Source organism: Elephantulus edwardii, unplaced genomic scaffold (genome assembly GCF_000299155.1).
Source record: "Elephantulus edwardii isolate Elephantulus edwardi_28Jun2011 unplaced genomic scaffold, EleEdw1.0 scaffold00051, whole genome shotgun sequence".
NCBI lineage: Eukaryota > Metazoa > Chordata > Mammalia > Macroscelidea > Macroscelididae > Elephantulus > Elephantulus edwardii.
In genome coordinates, this window is record NW_006399801.1 from 13,350,495 (window position 1) to 13,366,492 (window position 15,998).

At 37.5% G+C, this 15,998-nt stretch overlaps 2 protein-coding genes across 2 annotated transcripts in view; one reads left to right on the forward strand and one right to left on the reverse strand.

The window, feature by feature from the left end:
- Nucleotides 1-13,103, reverse strand: part of IFNAR1 (interferon (alpha, beta and omega) receptor 1) — a 33,662-nt gene extending 20,559 nt beyond the window's left edge. Inside the window, exons 1-8 of the mRNA XM_006886791.1 lie at nucleotides 13,094-13,103; nucleotides 12,067-12,190; nucleotides 5,731-5,909; nucleotides 5,273-5,430; nucleotides 5,008-5,149; nucleotides 2,415-2,529; nucleotides 1,600-1,799; nucleotides 1,343-1,497 (exon numbers count right to left, since the gene is read on the reverse strand). Coding sequence (XP_006886853.1) covers nucleotides 1,343-1,497; nucleotides 1,600-1,799; nucleotides 2,415-2,529; nucleotides 5,008-5,149; nucleotides 5,273-5,430; nucleotides 5,731-5,909; nucleotides 12,067-12,190; nucleotides 13,094-13,103 — 1,083 coding nt within the window. The remainder of the gene's footprint in view (nucleotides 1-1,342; nucleotides 1,498-1,599; nucleotides 1,800-2,414; nucleotides 2,530-5,007; nucleotides 5,150-5,272; nucleotides 5,431-5,730; nucleotides 5,910-12,066; nucleotides 12,191-13,093) is intronic.
- A 2,205-nt stretch (nucleotides 13,104-15,308) lies between these two features.
- The window catches only part of LOC102849736 (septin-10-like), a gene marked incomplete at its 5' end in the record, with an annotated part of 9,213 nt that continues 8,523 nt past the window's right edge, over nucleotides 15,309-15,998 (forward strand). The window contains one exon of the mRNA XM_006886792.1: nucleotides 15,309-15,319. Within this exon, the coding sequence (XP_006886854.1) occupies nucleotides 15,309-15,319 (11 nt within the window). The remainder of the gene's footprint in view (nucleotides 15,320-15,998) is intronic.

A 15,998-nucleotide genomic window follows, 5' to 3' on the forward strand; every position in this document is an offset into this window, starting at 1 on the left:
GGTTTTCAGTGTTGGTAAATTGCACAGAACGACACAGCCCATCTTCTTCCCCTGGAGACACTGGTGGATGTGAACTGCCAGAGAGGTGTCACCTTGGGGTTAGCAGAGTGCTTCCCTATGGACTATGCCAGCAGAATATGTAGTAAAAACCTCAGTAAACATAAATTACTATTATTATAGACACAAGGTAGGAAGAAAAAAGAAAATGGACTGAAACTTATTTGCCTGGAAACTCTGGTGGCATAGTCCGTAGGGAGTTGCACTGCTAACAAAAATGTGGAGTCTCTCTGGCACTGTGAATCTACCAGTGGTTCTGAGGGAGAAAGATGGGCAATCTCCTCTGGTTTCCTCCCCTGTGATTTATAGCATCTGGCAATCTGCAGTGTGAATTGGTTTTGACTCAACAGCAATGAGTCTGAGTTTTTCTTACTTGCCAATTAACTTGCACTTATCATATCTCATTCAAAACTTTATATACTTCCTTTTGTTCCCTAAAAACCAATTTTTGCCCCTTACAGGTGTTAATCACCTCAAGAGATTATGAACGAGACATGTGGCTCTCAACTTGAAGAAATTCTGTCCTGCAACGGACATCTGCCAACATCTACACACATTTCTGGTTGTCACCACTTGGAGTGGATGCTGCTGACATGAACAGGTAAAGGAATGTTACCAAAGCACCTTCCAAATCCAGTACAGTACTCTGGCCGCCAAAACACAGGACTGTTTGATTAAATGTCACCAATGCTGAAGGTGGGAAACAGATTTAGATAAAAACTGGAAATCATGTTTAAAATGGAAAATCAGGAGGTTCTATTCCAGGAGTTCTAATTAAAGAGGAATGGGACTCAGGAATCTGCCTTTAAATTTAGGACTTAGTGCATCTAACAACAATAGTGATCCATCTTGCAAGTATGAAAAATCTGACTTAAAACAGGGTTCTAAAAACAAAACAAAATATAACAACCCAAAACAGGGTCCTATTCCAAGGAGGCTCTGTTAAAAGTTTGTTAAGTCATTTTTCCCAGTTTTCATTAATACTTCTTTTAATTACCAGTATCTTTATAAAAATCACTAAAATTCTTCAAATGATAAAATGAGCAAATTACATGTTGCAACTCTGTATATTATCAACAATAAGATACAAACAAAAGTATTTTAAATGTGGTTCATCTTAACTATGTCACATGTGGGGACTAAATTACCTGGACTAGTACTCTTATACTGGATGTATCTGACTTAATCATAGCACTAAAAATGTATGCAAAATAGTTAACTTCCAGGTTTATTTATCCAATCACAGTTTTAGTTCTAAGTGACAAAAATTATATTCTCAGTTTACCTCGGCATTTGATGTGTTTTTCCAAAACTTAATTTCATAAGTTACTGGATAATAATGGTTCACCGACTTGCTCTCAGTCTCTTTTGGAGTACCAATGTAGACATATAGTGAATTATTAATGGCTTTCATACTAATGACTGGAGGAAGTACAGTTTCTGGGAAAAAAGAAGACATTATGTTTAAACTAGGCTAAAAACCAACTTTATGAACTTGAATAAATAAACATGAGAATTACAATCTAAAAATTCTTTGCTTACTTTGCATTTCAGTATTCAACTTTTTCTCTTCAGACCAAAGAGACGTGTTAGTTCCATTAGATGCTTGTACACGCAGAAAGTATATTCCTTTTCGGAAAAGATTTTGTGGAAAGACACACTGGGTAGTTGTAACATTTTCACAGCCATGAATTTGTTTCCATTGATCTGAATGATCCCCAGGAATCTTTTTTAAATAACCACTTTAAGATAAAAATATTTCAATTTTAGCCTGTCAATTCAATCAATGTTTTAAAAGTATCTACAGTATGTTAGACATGCAGAGAATGAAGTTACAGAAATAAACTGTTGCCTACCCTCAAGAAACTCACAATACAGAGGAAGAAATGAGTATATTTTTATCATTAAAAAAACAAGTAAGACATAGACAAACACATATGAAAAGGAAAATGGGAAGGTTAACTTTTTAAACTGAACAGAACTGAGTAAAAGAGATAATTTTAAGGACTCATAGAAGTGAGCTCTGAAGAAAAGATTAGGTTTAACTGTCAAGTATTCCAGATTGGTGAAATAAACTCACTAAATGAAATAAAGGCATGCCTTTTAAAAGGAGCCAATAAGTAGCCTAGATGTTCTTAGACAACTAATTTTACAAAAAACAAAGGACTTGAGGTCCAGAGAGTTTAACTGATTAGCTTAGTATCATCCTCCTAGTGTCTAAACTTAAATCAAATCTTCTCACATTTAATACTGTATCATAATCACCTCTTAGTTAGCCTCTCAGTACACCAACAGGCATGCTGCAGTAAACTGCATAATCAAACTGGGTTAAAGAAAATATATACACTAGAACTTACAAAACCCACTGGGCTTGAAAGGTGACATTTTCATACATGTAATTCCATTTAAGAACATAGATCTGATTTTTGGCTTCTACTTCAATATTTTCCGGTGGAGGTAGTTTATTTTCAACTAGACACCAAAGAATACATAAAATGAGTATTTTTTAAAAAACTCTCTTAAGGTAACATGGCAAGCATAAATAAGATGATGAAAGAATTACATTTTATCCTTATAAGGTTAACAATTGTACAGGTATGTAACAGGTGTATATTAACAAACATAATACCATCCAGTTGTTTAAATTAATTATTAGATCCATGCATTACTGACATAGAAAAGTTTTTATTCAGGAAAAAATAAAATAGTCAGATATATCTAGTATGCTTCTACTTTTATATAACTGTTTAAAAAATGCTTATAAAAATATCCACAAAAATGTATAGGAAGATTACACGCAAACTCACCCAATGCTTTTATCTGGAGTAAGAACTGATGCATAGGTGATCGTCCATCAGGTTTAAAAGCAAAAGAGAGAAACTTCTGTGCTTTAATGGATTATTTAGTATGTCTTTTCTAGTCATTGTTGGTGTAACTCTTACCACATCGCTGGGTAGGATTACACAAATATTAGGTACTTAAGACCCATGAAGTGGATTGATAGCTTAATGTAAATAAGGTAAACGGCACTTTTGGGGTAGGAACACGCAAATAAGAAGTGTAGCCTGCTTACGTGTAGACCGGGCGCTTTTACCCTATTGGTGTGCTTAAAAATGAAGATTTAGAGGCATAAAAAGGGGAATCTCATTTAAGAAAGACATGCAGAATGCAGTGCATCCATTAGGCCAGAGACTCCTATGCAAGCAAGACAAAGCAAAACCAAGATGAAGGCAGGTAGTTTTACCAGCAGCAGTACTGGCAGTAGCCACTGTGGTGGAAATTCGTAAACCTTCAAGGGACAGAGCTAAGCTACACCTGCTGTATGATGGAGCCAGAGCTGGCTATCTTGGCCTAGGCTTGTTGTTGAGAATGGAGACGGGCACATTTGTCAGAACTGAAATAGCTTTGTAACATTTGCCCTAGTGTGGGGTAAAGTTCAAAGCTGAGGGTTAGAGGGAGCCCTGCTTAGGACTATTTCTGGGAATGTAGTGGTCAGGATTGAAAAATGGTAGGTAGCATGAGTGTCTTCAACATGAATTGTAACCTGCTGCTTCCCTAATAATCTCCACAATCCTATGTATGGTCTATGTGACCACTGCAACAAATCAGTGAACCTAGCAGGATTGCAGCAAGAACCATGAGAAAGAGTCAGTGTTAGACAGCAGAAGTTTTCAGAGTGTGGGGCATGTCTGACTTCACAGGAATTGGTTTTGCGTTGCTGTTGATGGAGACTCTTCCTCCTCTTTGTTAGTAGAGGCCAGATGCTGCCACCCCAACACCTGTAGCATTGCTTTTTTACAACTTTAAACTCTTTAATAAGGATTTTTAAAATAAAGCATATTCCACACACAGCTAAAATAACAAATCCCAGCACTGAGTCTTGACTTTTAGGAGTCTTAGTGACATAACTGTCACTAAGTGACAACACCATGTTGCTAACCCAAAGGCTGGGAGTTTAAACCCACTCTCCTACACAGCAGGACAAAGACCTGGAGATGCGCCAGCCTAAAAACATAAAAGTTCTATAACGCAAGGCCACCATGAGTTAAAAATCAACTCACTAGCACTTGACCACAGCAGTTTTGATATTAATTATTGGCAGATGACACTACATCTAGATGCTTTTATCCTCTTGGAATACTAATGCATGACGAGTCTATTTCAACTTTTAATGACCCTAATGGAGACTGAAAGGTCAAGCCCCACCTAGGGTCTTGGGTTATCTAATGTCAGCTGAATCTGGACTCTGGCTTCTTGAGGCATGGTAGGTTTGAGGGCTCCAGGCACTTGTGGTGGCTTTTTGGGCCCATGAGGGGCTTGGCAGAGCAGACTTGCCAGATGAACTGGGGGTCCAGGGCAAGGAATTGGCCAGCATTTGGGCATGCCGGGCTGGTAAGGGACCCAAGCGTCAAGGACTCTCGAGAACTCTCCTTCCTAGGGTCGCTATGAGTCGCTTGCACTTAACAACAACAACGGAGACAGAAGAACTACCTATAGTTTCTAAGGCTACAATCTCTATGGAAACAAACTCTCTTGGAGTAGCTGGTGTGTTAAAACCCCTGACCTCTGGGTTATTATCTAAGCACTGAGCTGTTGCAGAACCAAGGCTCTTACTATTAACAGTAGAACACGCAGGAACGTATACTTTTCAGAAGATCAACTATTGTAACTGGTAACTACTTCCTCCTTTCTTGTGGGTTATGGACAAATAAATGCTGGTTTTCCCCTCATATTTGTCCTTTAAGAAAAATGGATTTTCATTACCATTCCTGTTAGACAAAAATTTCAAATAAAACTTTGTTGCCTGTGAAAACGGTATTACAATTAGCATTTCAGGTTTACTACCTATTAATCTACCACGTGAACTTCAGCTACTATAATAAAAATGCTGGCATTAATATATTGACAATCTGTAATATATTTATTTAATCTAAAGTAAAACTTTCTTACCTGTGGTATTTATACAATACACTGGACTATAGATACCAACTTTTCTCTGCAAGCGTAGGCTTGCCCTAACTTTTAAGCAATATGTAGTCTCTGGTAAAAGTTTATATATTTTTCCTCTGGGATAAACATCTTCAGTTCTTTCCTGTAAGATTTTAAAAAGAAAAAAAAATTATGTCTGTTCTTTAAAAACGTAAGAACTCAAACTCTAGAGATCATTCACTTCATTTTACTTTTACATCAAACAATGAATGGTAAAAATACTTACGTCTAAACTGGAAGAGTTTTTCCAGATAACTAAGCTATACGTAAAGCTTGTTCTTTCCTGATCCCACATGAGACTGTCTTCTGTTCCAGGAGGAGAGATGTTGATTTTTATTGCCTTGTCTTCAGCTTCTAAATCTACTTTTGGAGGACCAATCTGAGCTGTAAAAATCAAAACAATTTAGTATGTAACTTCACTGATACAAAGTAAAAAACTAATCTAATCAGAAAAGACCTTTGCCCTCATGGAGTTTACACACTAGTGGGAGAATAGCAACTAAACACACAGATATATATGACGACAGCACGTATTGTTTAGGTAAGTGAGTCAGGAAAGTCTCTCTAAGAAAATGCCATCTAGGCTGAGAACTGTATAAACTGAGGGAGCAAGTCATGCCAATACCTAGAGAACTTGCATTCTAGGCTGAGGTAATATGCCCATTTGTAGCCAATTTCTCTTACCTATTTGAAATGGGATAAATGAATCAACTTCATACCAGGGAGAAGTTTTATTTCCTTTTTCTGCTCTTATACGTAACTTAACATCTTCAAAAATATCTAGGTGGACTGCAGAAAAGTTGCATTTGGTATCAGTAATATACTGACACTCAGGCAATTTTAACCAATTATCCAATTCAGACCTTTAAAATAAAAATGCAAATGAGTAAGTGTATAAATACAAAAAATAAAAGTTCTGTTTATTAACATCATAAAGCCAGTTGTAGCATTTATTCTTTAAGAAATTAATATCGTTAAGTTTATAGCCTTCTAATCTTTTCAATGCATCTAAATCAAGCTGTAAAAAGTGAGTGTGTGTGTGTATGTGTGTGTGTGTTTTAAACTGTGATTCTATATATAATTTTGTGTGTGAATGCTCTAGGATTCTGAGGAAGAAGAGAAGAAATGAACACTAAGGCAAGAAGTGCATTTAGTTTTGGCTCTGTGAAAAACAGCTATGTATTTGACTTCTGGCAAACTACTTTGTATTTCATGACCTCTGTTTGATTACTAAAGATTTAAGAATTGGATTAGATGGTTCCTTTCTCACTCCTTCCTATGAGTAAATTTCCTGCCCTAAGGATGACCTCAAAAGCAATACAATTTTGTTCGAATCCACCAGATGCTCTGCTAGAGAAGGAGGGGCAATCTCCTTCCGTACCAGTTAGATCCAATTTGATGGTGTGTGTACATGTATGTACACCCCCCCATATGATTTCAGTTTCCTGTCTTCACCCAAATAACACCATCCCTGCTCACTGATGTCTATATTTAATTCACCATTAGAAACAATAAAATTAAAGTTTCAGTATAAACTAACAAAGTGAAACATTCAATAAAAAGTTTAAGCGATACATAGTAGTGTCTTCTTTTCCAAAAGGGGAAACTGATGAAGCAATTAAAGTGGCATGGTCCTGTTGTTCCTGTATCATCTCAGGGCAGCCATATGCTGTACTTCTCTATTAGAAACTTGCTGGGTGACAGATGACTCAAGACGTTAGTTAAAAAAGAATGTATTGCCATAAAATGCTAAGAAGACAGTGGGTGAAAGTGATGGAAAGGAATTAAAATGCTTTGCCTATGGTAAATCTTGTATACCTCGAATCAATCAGAAAAACTATCTAAAAGACATTTTTTGTGAAATCTAATTCATGAATCTAGCACTAATCTGCTTTTTTGAAAAAAAAAAACGATAATTTGCACTTAACAGTTATTGTAGACTTTATTTCAAAGATACTTTAGAATATTAAGCATGAAGGATGCCCAAATATATGTCTACCTTAGTTTTTTAAAAAACATTTTCCATCAACAAACGAATGGAGAAGCTGTGGTATAGTCACACAATGGAGTACTACACAGCACTGAAAAACAAGGAATAAAATATTATATAAAATGGGTGATCTAAGAGGACATTAATGCTGAGTGAACTATCTCAGTCACAAAAAGACAAATACTGCATAATTTCACTATTATAAAACAAGACTTATATGGGATTAGGGGAAACTACTCAGAAAAGAGGGGATAAATAATGTATACTGCATTGAAACAGATGATGGAAAGACCTGTTTAAAAGGAATATATGATTAGGTATTATATGTATAACAACAGTCCAGAATAAGAGGTGCACAGCAAAGTGGACTAGGGGGTGGTGAGGAACTTGTGCAAAAATTAAATAATTTTTTAATTAAATTTTATTCATTTTAATGAACATTTACAGAGATTTTGGGTTTCCAGTCACTCATTGTTGTGCTATTTTCTCTACCCTCCCCCTCAGTTCCTTCCTTTCCCCCCCCCTTGAAAGTCTGTTTTAATTGTGCCATTGCCACAGTACTTGCCAAAGCCAGTTCTGATTAATCTCCTTTGTCAGTGTGTCCTTTGCCATTCCCTATCACTCCTCCCTGAGAGACTTCACCCTGATTCATAAGGAAAAGGGGACGGTGTATTCTCTTAGCTACTTCCTGCTGAAAAGGGACACTGTAGGTTTCAGGGTGAAGATCTTCTCTCACTACTCTAAAGGGCCCCTTTGGCACTAGGAAACACGTAGACTACTGTGGACAATGATTCTGAAATTTAGATGCACTGTTATCAATTGTGCTTAGCCTACATGTTCATATCCTTGAAGATGTATCATGGAAGTATTGCAGCCTAGAAGACACAAATTTAACTAACAAGTTAAAAGTACATGAGTCAAAAACTAAAAGCAATAATATTCCAAGTAGAGGTTCTAACAGTGACTGGGGTAATCGGGATGGGAGTGTCAGAGACAGTGTGATTGGCACCGGACAGAGCAGGATTTAGGGCTGTTGTACATAGGGTTGCTATGAGTCGCAAACGACTCGACGGCACATAACAACAACAACAACATTCATGGCCAGGTTCTTATTCTTCTATGCCAATTATTATCTGAGCTCCAAGGTAAGAAATGCAATTAATGGGATCTTAAAAGTTGAGGCTGCTTTGGTGGCCTCATAGTGGTTAAGGAGTTGCACTATCAACACAAAAACAGGTGTTTTCAAATCTATCAGATGCTCTGCAGGAGAAAGATAAGCAATGATCTCCTGAGCTATTTATAGCCTCTGAAAACCTGCTGCAGAGTCACTTATGAGTCACCTCCAATTCAATGGCAATTAGTTTGACTTTGTTTGGGTTTTTTTTTTTTTTTAAAAAAAACAAAACACAACCCTATGTATCTTTGAGAAACTCCTCCATGTCAGTGTATATCTTATTTTAAAAAATTTAGAGACTCATTAAAAAGGAAAATTTTATTCTTTAAGAATAAATACTAAACCTTCATTGTTTTCATGTTTTAGGAAGCTCTCTCTGGTAGCTTAGTGCTCAGGAATTGTGCTGCCAACACAAAGGTACAAAGTTTGAATCTACCAGCTGCTCCATGGGAGAAACATGTGCAATTTCCTCCTGTGTGGTTCTCTACTTTTGAAAACCTGCTGGAGGGTCAGCTATGGGGTTGGTTATGACTCAACAGTACATAACAACTTAGGGAGCTCTGGTGGCCTTGTGGGTAAGGCGTTTCATTGGCAACCAAAGGTAGGTAGTTCAAATCCACTAGTGGCTCCACAGAAAAAAGATGGGCAATTCCCTCCTATGCAATTTATACTCTCTGGAAATCTAGCAGAGGGCCAGCTATGAGTTAATCCAACTCAATGGCAGTGAGTTTGCATCTGACCACTTCCTACATTTGTCTTTCTTACTCTATACAGAAGATACAGCTGTGTGCCTCAGTACAAATGCTCACACACAGAAGGGAGGTACTGCAACCGAAGCTACTTTTATTTTCGTAAAATATCTTTATCATATGTAGTTAACAATTCAATATTTATTTCTCAAAACCAGTTTGACTAATAAAACTTCAGTCTCTCATGTCCACTCTCATGTCTAAGCACTAAATGGAAGAATGAATGTTACACATTACATATATAATAATAAATCACAGATGTAGGTAGGATCCTGGTGGTACAGTCGGTAAATAGTTGGCTGCTAATGAAAGGTCAGTGGTTCAAACCTATCAGTTACAAGTAACAAACACTGAATTTTTAGAACAGCATTATTTTTTTAAACTGGAATCTTAATAATAGCTCATTTATTTATCTTGATGTATCATTTATCACCAGTGGTATATGTCTTATATATCCTCAGGAACACTACTACAAAAATACTTGTCTGCTGCTGCTACCGTATTTTACCTGATCACTTCTGTAACGCTGTTCTGAGGAGTACATATGCAATTAATTACTCAATGCTCCTACCACTTTCTGAGACAGACACTTTATTTTTGGGCTATCCTACTCTATTTTATTTGGCAGTTGTGGTCCAGCTTATCTAAAATTAGCCATCTCTTTTTTAAAAAGTACTCTAGTTTGGGTGCCAGATTATATGGTCTTATTTACTACCATGGAGAAAGACATCTACTTAATAAAGTAGAGGAAGTAGAGGGTCACTAAAAAAAAAAAAAAGATGCTCAATGAGATGGACTGACACAGTGGCTTAAATAACAGGTTTCAGCACAGCATAGACTGTAAGGATATGTAAAGGATTAAGCAGTGTTTAATTCTATATACAAGGTCATTATGGATTGTAGCTGACTTAAATAGCCCCAACAACAATATTAAGGAGTGTTGGTGGTCTAGTGGGTAAAGTGTTGCTCTACCAGCTGTTCAGAGGGATAAAGATGGACAATCTCTTCCCATGCAATTTACTGCCTCTGAAATCCTGCTGGAGGTCAAGCTATGAGTTGGTTCCAACTCAATGACATGTAACAACAACAACATTAGTTATCATCTCTATGAAACAGATGAAGACGCTGAGACACACAGAGAATATCTAAGAGGATGGTTTAAAACGCAAACAGCTTGGCTCAAGTATATACCACACAACACTATATTAACTCCTCAAATTTGTATTGTGGCATATTTTTGCAAGGCAATGGCCTAAGAAGCTGGCAGAATAAGAGGGGAAGAACAAACTGTAATAATGCACATGATATTAAAATCAGAATAGAAGTGTAAAAGATGGGTTCTTAAAGACAGGAAATTTAGTATAAGCAATAATTTGTGAAGGAACAAGAGTATGAGGGCAGTATCTGTTACTACGTTTCGTAGCTAAAGAAACAGAAGCATCTAAAACGGCCAGAGATGATATGGCTATGAACTAGAAAAGCTGACTGCTATCTTTAGCCCTAAAAATTTTTTTCCAATGCCCAATGATGAATTTGACTAAGTCTCTGTAATGCCTGTGGAATCCAGACTTTATGGAGTCACTGAGGCTGATGAACCGCTGACACTACCATTTTGAAATAATCTTTAAATAAAAACTATTCCCTGAAGTATTCTTTACATCAAACCATGGTTTAGCGTAATTAGTAAAGTACGTCTGCTTTGAGTATTATGCTTTTTCTTAAAATTTTTTATTTTAATTGTGATTTTGAGGAAACTTTAAGAATTAGATTTTTCAGAGGAACAATCTGGGGGGGAGGGTAGAGAAAATAGTGCAACAATAAATGAATAGAAACCCAAAATCTCTGTAAATGTTCATTACAATCAATAAAATTTAATAAAAAAATTAGATTTTCATTCATTGTTCCACATTTTCATCCCTCTCCCTCCCTTACCCTTCCCCCAGTTTACTTTTTTAAAAATCATTCAGTGTTACACAATTTGCCCCCTCCCCCAGTTCTCTCTGCAACATACCTATAATTATGGCCTGCTGTCTCACATATACTGCATAATTATATATTCCTTTTAAAAAGTTCTCTCCCTCATCTGTTCCAATACAGTATTCATTATCTATCTACTCTTTTCCTATTCTGCTCCCAGCCCCACATGTAAGTGTTGCTTAACAGTGGTTTTATATATTATTTGTCCTATTGGACTGAGACATTTCACTCAGCATTATGTCCTCAAGGGTCACTCATGTCCTGGAATGTTTTATGAGTCCATTATTTTTCAGTGCTGCATAGTATTCCGTTATACGAGCATACCATAGTTTTTCTTTGCATTCATTTGTTGATGGGTATTTGGGTTGTTTCCATCTCTTTGATATTATGAATAACACAGCAATAAACATGGGTGTGCATACATGTTTGAATGGCAGTTCTGGTTTCTTTAGGGTATATTCCCAGCAATGCAATTGCTGGGTCAAATGGTATATGTTATTTCCAGCTTTTTGAGAAAGTGTAAAACCATTGTTCATAGTGGGTGTACCATTTTACATTCCCACTAGCAGTGAATAAAGGTTCTACAACCTCACCAGCAATTGTTGTTTGTGGCTCTGTTGAATTCTGCTATTGCTGGGAAGTATTAGTCCCTTTAAAGTATTATCTATGTGACATTAAACTGAGAATAGCTCTTTAAAAAATAGCAGTGCAGTACAGAAGGCAGTGAGCTTATATTAATGGCAGTAAAAGAATTTGGAAAAGGATAAAAGAAAGGTTATGCAACTTGAAAAATATAATCAATATCATTTAATTAATACATATAGAAACTGCTGAACTAGAGTGTCTTTTTTTAAAGTTAGATTAAAAAAAAATTCACTGTTGTACATTTTCTTCTCCCACCCCAGCCAACCCTGCAATGCACCCTTTTCCAGACTGCTGTCATACATATTTGCCTAATTATATATTCCTTTTGAACATGAACTAGTGGATCTTTTAATATGTGTATTTTCACCAACCATCTCCCTTTAAACCTCCCTGTTTACAGAAATGAAATTAATAATTATGCAAGTTAGACATATTGGGAAAATTACTCAGCTAATTCTGTTAAATCAACAATTAGAGCCGCATACATTTGGTAATCTGCTGAAAAAGTCACATTACTGACAAACTTGTCGCTCCAGTTCCACTTCAGCATAAAGTTGTCATCTATGATGCTGACCTCTACATTTTGAGGAGATTTTAGAATTTCTTCACCTATAAAGACAACAAGGAAGAAAGCAATTAACATTACTTTCAGATTACACTTATCAGTTCATTTTTTAAAAAAATTGTGACATTAATGAAGGTTTATTCAGAAAGGGTATGCTTTCATTCATTGGTGTACATTTTCTTCCTTTCCCCTCCCCCAGTCCATTCTGTAATGCACCTCTTGCTGCAGATTGTCAATGGTCATACATACAATGCCCAATTAGACATTTCTATCATACAGGCCTTCACCTCAATCTGTTCCAGTGTAATGTTAACTACCTATGCACTCTTTTCCTGTTCTCCCCTCTCCCATTTTATAAGAGCGATGTTTTGCAGTATTTGCCCTTTTGTGACTGAGATATTTCACACAACATAGTTTCTTCCAGATTCACACGTGTTATGAAGTGTTTTATAAATTCATTCCTCCCCCCCCTCCCAATGCTGTGTAATATCCAACTGTGTGAATATAATGTAGTTTTTTCTACTCATTCGTTTGTTGATAGGCAGTTTGGCTGCTTCAAACTCTTTGCTATTGTGAGTAACACAGCAGTAAACATGGGTGTGCATATATAGTGTCTGAGTCACAGCTCTAGTTTTCTTAGGTTATATTCCCAGTAGTGGGATAGCTGGGTCAAATGTTACAACTAAAAGATATAACCTCACTCCACCAACAATAGCAAAGGTCAATGAGGCAGTAAATGACAAACAGTGACAAGGTTGTGGGGAGAATGAAACTCTTATTCACTGGTGGTGGGAATATAAAATGATGCAACCACTATGGAAGGAGGTCTGGCCCTTTCTCAGATTGTCATTGTTTTTATGTGCCACTGAGTTGCTTGCGAGTCATAGTGACACCATGTACAACAGCCCTGAAACCTGCTCTATCCTGTGCCAACCTATCTGACATACCTATTCTCATTACTCCAATCATTGCATCATTTTATCTCACCGGGTCTTCCTCTCTTGCGCTGTCCCTCTCCAAGGACTGGTCCCTCTGTGCAACATGTCCAAAGTTTATCTGACATAGCCTCCAAGGAGCAGCCTGGTTTCACCCTCTACAGGACGAAACTATTTGTTCTCCTGGCAGTGAAAGGTATATTCAATATTTTTCTCCAGCACCACAGCTCAAAAGCATCCATTAATTCTCTTTCTATCATCCCTAGTCATTATCCAGCTCTTTAATGCGTAACAAGCAATTGCAAAAACTATTGCCTGGATCAGGTGCAGTTTAGTCACCAGACTGACGTCATTGCTCTTCAGTCCTCTGGATATGTCCTTGATGGCAGACTTTCTCAATACAATTAATCTTTTGATTTCCTGGCTGCTTGTTCCAAGAGTGTTGCGTTTGGAGCCAAGTAAACTAAAGCTGGTAACAATCTCAATCTCTTTACCATCTATCATGATGCTGTCAATTGGCCCAGTGGTGAGAATCTTTGTTTTCTTGATGTTGAGCTACAATCTACATTGAAGGCTGCAGTCCTTGACCTTGTGCAATTAGCACTTCAGGTCCTCCTCAGTTTCAGCAAGCAAGGTTGAGTCATCTGCATAATGCAGATTGTTGATGAGCTTCCTCCAATCCTGATACCACATTCCTCCTCATAAAGCCCCTGCCTCCTGGAAGATCTGCTCTGCATATAGATTGAAAAGATATGATATGGTGATAGGACACATCCCTGGCATACACCCTTCCCAACTTTGAACCATGTAGTGTTTCCTTGTTCTGTTCTGACAACTGTCCCCTGGTCCAAGTATAGGTTTCGCATAAGCACAATCAAATGTCTGGGATTCTCGTTCTACTCAGTTAACCACTCTACTGAGTTAGTTCATTATCAGCTGTGAAAACTAGGCCAGGTTCTGATTGTGGAGCGGACCATCAACTACTCATACGCAAGCTCAAGATGAAGTTAAAGAAAATTTTATCAAATCCACAGGAACCAAAATTTGACCTTGAGTCTATCCTACAAGAATTTCAAAACCATCCCAGTAACAGATTTGAAGCTTTGAACACCAATGAGCAAAGACCAGGTGAGCTGTGGTAAGACATCAAGATTATTATCCATGAAGAGTGCAAAAGGTCATTACAAAGATAGAGGAGGAAGAAATGACCTAGATGTTAGATGAGACTCTGAATATTGCACTAGCACTGAGAGGCCAAAGCAAAGAGAAGAAATGCAGAATATTAAATGATCCAGCAAGCATTCTCAGATTACAGTTTTTATTTGCAAAAGATTATTGCATAATTTATCAGTTTGTCCTAAGACTAAAACAAGTAACTTATTTTTTCAATTATTCATGCATGTTTTTAATCTAAAAGAAAACTTACAAATCTTATTTTTAAAATCTGTTCTAATACACAATGTTGCTGTGTGTCATCAAGTTGCAGTCAACCCATAGCTGACCCCCTAGCAAGTTTTCAAGCAGTAAATGGAATGGGAGGAGGCTGCCCATCCTTATCCTGTGGAGCAGCTGGTAGACGTGAGCTGCACGTCTTTGGGATTCCAGTGTAGTTTCTTATCACTAGGCCACCGGAGTTCCCTCAAACATACGCCTGCGACTAACAGCAACCCTGTGTACAACAGCCCTGAACCCTGCTCTATCCTGCGCCAACTTTACTGTCGCCAACACACCTATTCCCATTACCCCAGTCACTGTATCAATCCATCTCATTGATGGTCTCCCTCTCTTTCTCCGTCTCTCCACCCTCTCAAGCATGAAGTCCCTCTCCAAGGACTGGTTCCGCCTTGCAACATGTCCAAAGTATGTCACACAAAGCCTCAGAATCTTTGGAGCAGAATCCAAGGAGCAGGCTGCCTTCACACTCTCTAGGACAAACCTGTCTGTTCTCCTGTTAGTGAATGGTATATTCAACACTATTCTCTAGCACTACAGCTCAAAAGCATCAATTCTCTTTCTATCATCCCTAGTCATTGTCCAGCTCTCTGACGCATAGCAAGCAATTGTGAAATCTATGGCCTGGATTAGATGCACCTTAGTCTTCAGCCTGACATCGTTGCTCTTCAGTACTCTTGAGCGGTTCCTGACATCTGACTTTCCCAATGCAATTAGTTTCTTGATTTCCTAGCTGCTGGTCCTAAGAGTATTGATCGTGGAGCCAAGCAAACTAAAGCTGTTAGCAATCTCAATCTCTTCACCATCCATCAGGATGCTACCAATTGGCCCAGTGGTGAGAACCTTTGTTTTCTTGATGTTGTGGTCACATGAAAACAGATAAACAAACAAAACAAAACAAAAAAAAGCAAACCTGTCTAACAGTAGCTGGACTGACAAGTCAACCACGTAAAAAATATATTTAGCCACATATATTTGCAGTGGAAGTATCCAATACCACTCAAGATTCATTAGATTAGTTCCTGTCATCTATAAGTGACAGGAAGGGCAAATCCTGTCACTCCATTTATGAATGAATGCACTTTTCACAAAAATTGTGATCAGACATCAGGATGAGGTCAGTATTACAAGTCATATAACTACAGCACTACTTCTCATCAATTAATGGTTTCATTCTTCCCATTCAAAGACCAGTCTAACCAGATCGGTACAGATGGGGAGTTGTAATCAATGGTGCTCTGTGCCAATACTTCTGCTGTTTGACTTGTGATGTCTGTATCAAGCTGGATAAACTTTTACATGATCCTGATGCTTCTACAATTGTACTACTTTTGTTAATCTTGGTACAAATGACCTGTACTACTCACTTTACACAAGGCAGAGGGGGTAAGATTGAGAAAAACTGGATAAATTGTGTATACTGCACTGAAACAGATGAGGGACTGAATAATTTAAAAGCGATGTA